Genomic DNA, 8,211 nt, shown 5'->3' on the forward strand with positions numbered 1-8,211 from the left:
GGAAGCTTTACCTTTGACATGAGAGAGAACCTGTGGAGAGCATCAAGGTAGGGCAAGGGGGGGAGTCTCAGAGGGCTGAGGAGTAGGAGAGAAGATGGAGAACCTGGTATCTGCAGGGCATGGATCCTGCTGCTGCAGGGGCTTTCTGGAGGCTCAAGGACTGTGCAGGGTTTGTGCTGCATCACATCCTCAGAAGCACCACGTGCTTAACTGTGCTGCCACGATGGTCTGCTGGGCCCAGGTGTTCGGCACATCATGGGTGTGATAAACGCCCGATTTCCTTGGATGGCATCATCCCCCACCTTCCACCCCACACCAAGGGTAGGCAGGTTTAAACTCCAGATGATTGAGCAAACACCTCACTTTAAATATAAACCATTTTCAAGATGGGGACTAACATTGTAGCTGAATTTGCAAAGGTCAAGAAAGGAAACCATTTAGCCTTTGATGCTGACACAAGAGCATGGTCTAGTTCACCTTGCTGGTATCTCAGGTCATTTTAAACCACAACTGACAACGCAAGTAACACTTCTATGTGGTTTGCACGAATATCTATTTCTACTGAGTATCTGTTTCTAGTGGATTAGCTACAAGAAGCCTTGTGACAAATTTCAAACCTGTAACTGTCATCTGTCTTGCTCTGATCACTCATATCTCACCTGAGAGCTCTCTTCTTGAGCATACATCCTATTTTGTAAGAGAACTTTGCTATAACTCTGCAAAATGAAAAAAAGATAACCAAAGTAAATGAGGCAACATGAATCCAGAAATTAAGAATAAAGCTCCAAACTTTATTCATTGACTTGAGTACAACAGTGATGCAGATTACAGTGGCACAGGAGTGCAATATGTGCTGTTTGCAGTATGACAGTGGAAACACTAATTGTACGGAACAGCAACCCAGCTCAACTTCTCATTATGCATACAAGCAGACTTACTGTACAGACAAGACATTGATTCACTTTTACAGAGACTCAGAAAAAGAGACAGATGAATGGAAAACACAGGTACACCTCCCCAAAACGCTGGTTTGTAACATGTGGAGGGAGGAGAAAAGAAAAATAAAACAATAAAAAAATTCTATTGCCAAAATCTACTGATTTAAAGGAAAGTATACCTTTAAAAAATTAGTTTCAGTTTCCAAAGCTTAAAAAAAGCCCCCAGCTGTAAGGCCCCCTTACAGGAAGAGTTGTCCACAACGACCAAGCCTCACTGCTTGGACAGGGCTGATCTGGGAGTGACACACTGAGCTCCTCGCTGTGGGCACACACAGCAGCCAGAGGCTTCCCTGGCTCCAGGGGTGGGGGGCCAGCGAGAGGCTCCACCGCTGCCAGCGGGTTTGCATCTGGGGGGAAGTGCATTCTGTAGGTGTTCCGTGACAAAAGCCCAGGCAAATGTCCAGTGGGACCTGTCAAAGCATCCTAAGGGAGCTAGAGACTCAGCCTGGTAAGGCACCGCTGGGATTCCCACAGCTGCTTCTGCTGCTGAAATGCTGCATTTCCTAACGCCCAGGGGCAAGATCCTGTGGGCCTCGGTTCTGCAAGTCCTGGGAGCAACACCTGTACTAACTGTGGTGATCCTGACAGAACAGGTTACTGTTTGCCTTTGTCATCTCTGTTTTACCTCAAAAGAAGGACCACAGTGCACATGGAAGTACTCCCTCTTCACAAAGACGAGCATTTCTGAGCAACTCATTAGCAGAAATCTATTTCCCTATTAGAAGCCCTTTGGGCAACAAATAATTTATTTTGCATACAGGCAAACAACATTAATGGCCAATTACATTCCCACTTCCTGCACTGATGCTTACATTAAAATTAATAACACTTCTGCCAAATGTGGGCATCACAAAGCTCCTGCCAGCAGAGTTGTCTCACTGAAAACTTGGTATCTTTGCATTGTAATGGATTTTTTGTTGTTTCTTTTTTTTATTAAGCACAAAAAAGGTGTGTGGGAGAAATCACAAGGCAAAACCGATCAGCCAGAGCAGTGGTGCAGCCCACAGTGATAGGAGTGTTTCTACACTAAAGGGAAAAGGCGCATTGTGCTACTGTCACAGTGCTCAGGAGCCCTCTCCTGCTCTTCATTTTGCAGCAATGGGGTAAAAATGTACCACATATTGTCAAGACCAGCCCTTGCTAAGCATCTACCCTGAAGACTGTGCTGGACTCTAGTGGGTGTGTTGACAGGGCCACAAACCAGACCATGACCTGGGGAGAACTGAATGGGGAAGGGGGCAGTGGAGACAAGCCCTAAGCGTCCCTCTGGCATGGAAAGATGAGTGGCATTTTGGGACAGATTAGCTTAATTCTGGTTTCCTGCAAGTGTTTTATTGAATTGTCATTATCACTGACTGGTGTTCCTCACTGCTGTAGGTAACATTCAGGATGTGGACGTCCTCCTCCACAAACACATTCCAGAGGAAAGCAATGAATCACAGAGTGAGAGAAAGGGTGGTTTTCATCTGTCTGCTCTACGAGGCTATGGTCCAAATATGCCAACATCTCCTCCTAAGTCAGGGTGAGCCAAAATAAGTCATTCCAAGATGAGTTTAGAGGATGTTCATATTTTTACCATTCTGGGGCCTAATTTTCCTGTTGCTTGTTCTAACAGCTTCATACCATTAATTTCAGTGTGGGTGCTCACACGCTATGAACTCCAAACTTGACTTCCCCACAGTCTGAAACAGGTACTACAGGCTCATGCCAGTGTTTTCCTTTAATCCTGCCAAACATCACCCTGGCAAGCCCTGGAGAAATCAAGCTTATGCCAGCCCTCCTCCTTCCCAGACCTTAACCCTTCTCTGTCCATCAATATTACCCTGTGAGGAGACAAACGGATTGTGGAAAGGGATTCACTTCAAAATATGTCTAACTTCAGTGTAGCAAACTTATGAAAGAGGCTGCTGATGACCTCCCTTGAGCAGCAGGACATACGAACTACATGGCTGAGAAAGGATTTCCCAACTACAACAGGAAAAGGGCAGCAAGCACTTCAGTGCCTGGCCCACAGACTTGGGACTATAGGACTTTGTAAGGAGAGATGATATCTATCTTCACAGAAGTAAAAGCACTACTGGAGCCACAGAGATGTCTTACCCCAAATACAGCTATTGAGTTCTGCCAGCCTAACCTTTCACAGCACACTGCAGTACATCCACAACACACCACACTCGATATTTAATGGGCTCCAAATGGGGAGGGCGTGTGCCACACGTGCACCTGTGCTCAAGGACCTGCATGTGTACATAATCCCATGTGTACATCATCCCATGTGTACACGTGGGGTTATTCTGCAACACTTTGACTGGGCCTTGCTCTTACATTGCTCCTAAAGCAGAAAAGGAGAAAGAAGAAGACAAAAGCAAACAGTTTTCAGTCATCTTGGTAATGACATTCTGTTGATAGCATTGATGGGATGGGAATTTGTCAGAAGCTTAAATGCTTTGCAGGAGATAGAAGAACACAAGCATGTACTTAAGGCATATTCATAGAATCACAGAATGATTTGGGTTGGAAGGGACCTTTAAAGACCATCTAGTCCAACTCCTGACATGTCTCAAGGGAACATCAAAGAGGGGAATTACTAAGAACTGCTACTCAATGGATACCAGGAGAATGATTAATTGCCTACAAAGAAAATTCTCCCTGGGGCTACATTTTGTTTTTAGGTGGGAAGACCAGAGGAAGGAACAGAAAATGTTGCAGTGACAATCACTAAGAGCCCACTGCAGAAATCTTCCCTCCCCATGGCTGGCTGCAGCTGTGGGTTTTGTGGACAGATGATCTGTTGGGGTGTGTCTACATGTAGGTGGTTGGGAATTAACTGTAGGCATGAAACTGAAGCTCAGAAAACCCTTCATGTTCTCAGTGAGGAATAAAGCAGTAGTAAGTCTAGCATAGAGGGCTGTGAACTGACTGACTGCTCCGCACCAGTGAGATGGGAGCCAGCAGTGGCCCAAAAATCCAGTCAGAGATGAATTGTTTCTGCAACATCTAAGCTGGCTTCTCTTCATTCCTTCCCAAGACTCAGCTGCAGTTTTAAATTCTCAGTTGATGAGGCAGATCCAAATTACCATGCCATCCTTCACAGCCTAAGAAGCTGAGGGTTTTTTTTCCTTTTTTTTTTAAATTCCTTTGTTTTCTTTTTTTTGTTTTTTTCCTTTTTTTTTTTAAATTCCTTTGTTTTCTTTTTTTTCTTTTTTTTTTCCTCTCTTTTTTTTTTTTTTTTTGTTTTGCATAGGAGGGAGAGGTAAGAAAACAACCTGGCTTAGTCATTTCTGAAATGACTGGGTAGTGTGTTTGGATGTGCTATGAGAAGTTCAGTAGTAACCTAGAGATGGGGACAGAAAAATGCAGACTGGCAGCTCACATCCTTGAGAGAGCAACTCTTCAGGTCTAAAAGGGGTATGGTCAAGGTGACTTGGACTAAAATACCTGTGATGCCTAATAGTTTCAGTGTCTATAGGATATGGGATGACAATGTGGAGATTTTTAATAGGTTAAATGCACTAAAACAAATGTTCATCTCAAAGTTAAGCCACACTTTGCAGGTGACCAAACACTGAATTTCTGAGACCACAGCATTCAGGAAGTCTGTGAGTGTAAAACACTGCTGTTCTTTCATCATATGGATTTGGTTTCAGCAGTCACTCAGAAATGCATCTCAACCTGCCCAAGCCCCTAACACTCCCATTTACTTCTCAGAGCTCCTCTAAAAACCTTTCAGATGCATGTTCTGAAAAATGGAGTGAAACATCTTACACTGATCCCTGCTGCAACCTCGTACCACCCAGAGAGCTCACTCACAAGTGTGTGTGTCACAGTGTCCCCAGGGACTTCTGTTCAGTGGGGATGATGCCAGATCTCCATGGTGGCATGTACTCCAGCTTGTCCCACAGACCCAAATTCCCTTAGCTCTAGGGACATGGAGCAGGTGCTGTGCCCTAGTCTCTGTCTCTCACACACTGAATCTTCATCTCAGATTTTATCAAAGGAACCACAGTGATCTGTCACAACAGGACTTCCTAAACCAGCAAAGACGAGGCAGGGTTTGGGCTGTCCTGCACAGTTCATGATGAAATGTAATTTGGTGATACAGAGAACTCAACACAGTGATACTGAATCTCAGAACTACACGGGACTGTTTCCCCTTCCTGACTTCCAGATTTTAACACCAATGTCTCATATAACAGAAAATACAAAGGTTCTGATGTCTCCAGTGCCTGAAGTTTCTGCATTAAAAAGGAAACCTTGATATTCTTTGACAGACACAGAACCTCAGTGTCCCTCTCCTATCAGGAGACAGGCTCATTAGTGCAGTTACGCATTGGCAGTTAAGCACCAAGGAAGAGAAAAAGCTGACCTGGCAGTCACAATGCATCCATTCAATTACTTTGGTGCTCATGTCCTCCTCTGTATAGGACTTGCCCAGAAGCAGTTAAGGTATATACAGGCAGTTTTTCAAGCTGCAGCATATTGGAAGAAGACTGAAAGCAATAAGGAGTTCAATGCAGCTCAGAAACTGTCTTGCATGATTACTCTGTCTTCAAAAACCAAGTCAGGCACAAAGGGAAATAAAAATAACCAAGGCTGGAGCTTTGATGCTTCAACAGAGGAAAAGAAAAAAAAAAAGTCTGTGCCCTCTTTTCCAAGCACAAGTGAAAACCTAAATTAACTAAAATGAGTGCTTGGCCCCATGCACTGTGCCATATTGAGAACAGCTACTGCAGTTTAATCAAAAAGCCTCTATTGGCAGAGCTTGGCACCTTGATGGTACCTTTTAATTCATAAACATTCCTCCCTAAGAGGGATGAATTTGCATGTTAGCTTGCAGAGAACCATCCTCCCTGCCGTTGTAAAATCCTACAACTCCACTGCAGTCTGATGAGCTGTACTAGTAATTACTAGCAGGGAGTTTGTCCTAAAATCTCTGGGTGCAAACCAGGGTACACTTAAAATAGCATTTTCTCACTCTGTCACTCCCACGCCCATCCACCCACCTCCTGGAGTAAATTACAAGAAAACTGACTCTTCTCCATCATTCCCATTACTTAAATGATTTTAAATTATTCAAAGGACTGGTTAAGCTCCAGCCTTATTAATTCAAGCAGAAAGTGTGGAAGAGGGAAGACTGACAACACACACAGCAATTCACTTCCTCTACCCTAGCAAATATTTACAAGGAGTCCATTTTCCAGAAATCCAAGTGGTATGTCCTGCAGGTGAGCAGAGCACCCACCATTGCAGGTTGTGTTACATGAAGAAGTGTCAAAAGAGTGCCAAGTAAGAAACAGTTGGGTGAAAGCCTTAATGTGACCACGTGGATAAGTTACAAGGGGCTTCTCCTTCTCTACAGACCTACCTATGTCCCTCTCCATGTATACACACATATACACACACACATACACACACAGAGATAGATGGAGAGATATAAATACATGTGCGCACACAGGCAAACACGCATACATATATATATATATATATATATTTATATATGTATATATTCTCTTCCAGTTCTTGGAGTGGTTACAACTACTTTAGTCTACAAGGCATCCTAAGGGCACTTCCTGGCTCTAGCAATAAAGTCCATCGCATTGTGGAGAGAAGTAAAGGGAGTATCATTGAGGGAGAAGAACAGAACAGTTTTCTATCTTGTATAATAACAGGTAACAGGTTGACACCTCTGAAAACTATCCTTGCTGTTTCTGAGCCCAGGTATTTTCTCCCTGCATTCCAGGAGGGCAACTGTTCATCTTGTTCAACTGATGTGTACAGAGGTGCCACTATGTTGATTTTCCCTTTTTGGTGGATAAGTAGTTGCTTCCAAACAGTTTGGACTGTGTGATACAATATTCTATGCATCATTTGTTGTTGGTTTGTTTAAAGGGAGATTAAAAGAGTTTTGCTTTTTTCTTCATGTCGTTGCGTCTCCAGAGAGGTAACTTGTCAAACTCCTGTATCGTCATGCCAAATATTTCTTGAAAAACTTCAGGTGCTAAGTGACGCTTTAAAAAACAAAAAAAAGGAGGGAAGAAAAAAAAAATAAAGGAGAAAAGGCAATGGTCAGTCAAAGCCAAAGAGACACAACAGGAGGTTGGAGTGCCTTAGGGATTTAATGTCGCTGTGTAAGAGCCATTGCTGGAAAAAAATAATGCTTTGGCAATACACGTATCCAAGTCCTCATGGACCTGGGTGCCCAAGGAATCAATCAGGGAACTATTTCACTTGCTGAATAAGCAAGAGACAGAGAAATGATTGGTCTGAAGCCATCCAATAAGCAGTGATAGACCAGAGAACAGGACCAGCTCCTGCACTCCCATCCCAGCTTTAGCAAGTCCCCTCTGCCTATGGAAATCCGAACAGACCCGGGTTTTTCAGGAGAGCTCTGCAGAGGGGCTGAAGGTTGACATGCTCCAAGTTCTGAGAAGGAAGATGTCTGGGCAGCCTAACTGTTCAGCACACTTCTCTACTGCTAATGAAACACTTTTTGGTGCTGTCCTGTGCACAAGTTACTTCTTGTTCGGCCACTTTGGAGTGCACTGGATGGGGAAAGTGTCTCCCTGCGGCACTAATCTAATGCAGCACTGAATTCTGATTAGTGACCACATATCTAATAATAAAAATGGGCATAAACCCAAATTATTACCCAAATTACCCACATTTTTGTGGCTCCTCCCATTCATCTCCACAGAAGATTAACTGACTACAAACAACATAAGCGTCCCCAGCATTCCACTGGGCTGCTTAAGTCTTCCTAATCCACAAAGTTGTAAACTATATTTGTTTGTTGGCAGAGATTTAGATCCTCGTATTTTTGGATATCAGCCAGTCTAAGTCACAGGACTCATGATGAGGTAAAGAAAGTTAGACTTTTGATCCTCAAGGATGGCTGACACAGACTCTTAGCTAAGAGATGATCCAAGATAGAACAAAGTATTGCTCCATTCCAATATGGATTCTGTGAAATTTGTGCAATTTGGGGCTTTTAGCAAATCCAGCAGTATATAATGAAATGCCTGAAAACCTAAGGGGATTGTGAAAAGCTCAGCCTATGAGCAGGGAGACAGAGGTGTGGGAGATCGTTCGAGGAGATGCAGCTGCTTCCTCCCAATGTCTGATTCACCTTTCCCTGATTAGTGCTGAGAAATCGTCCCACATTTCTCAGGACCCGCATTTCAGTGTTTCAGCTTTCACAAACAACAAACAACTT

General features: G+C 43.7%; 1 protein-coding gene across 2 annotated transcripts in view; it reads right to left on the reverse strand.

Annotated features, from left to right (window-relative positions):
* Nucleotides 1-770: 770 nt before the first annotated feature.
* Nucleotides 771-8,211, reverse strand: part of ABLIM1 (actin binding LIM protein 1) — a 132,600-nt gene continuing 125,159 nt past the window's right edge. For both annotated transcript variants that reach the window (XM_017728610.1, XM_017728609.1), the window contains one exon: nt 771-7,014. In XM_017728610.1, coding sequence (XP_017584099.1) covers nt 6,893-7,014 — 122 coding nt within the window. In that variant the 3' untranslated portion in view covers nt 771-6,892. The remainder of the gene's footprint in view (nt 7,015-8,211) is intronic.

This window comes from Corvus brachyrhynchos, unplaced genomic scaffold, assembly GCF_000691975.1.
Source record: "Corvus brachyrhynchos isolate BGI_N302 unplaced genomic scaffold, ASM69197v1 scaffold783, whole genome shotgun sequence".
In the NCBI taxonomy this organism is placed as follows: domain Eukaryota; kingdom Metazoa; phylum Chordata; class Aves; order Passeriformes; family Corvidae; genus Corvus; species Corvus brachyrhynchos.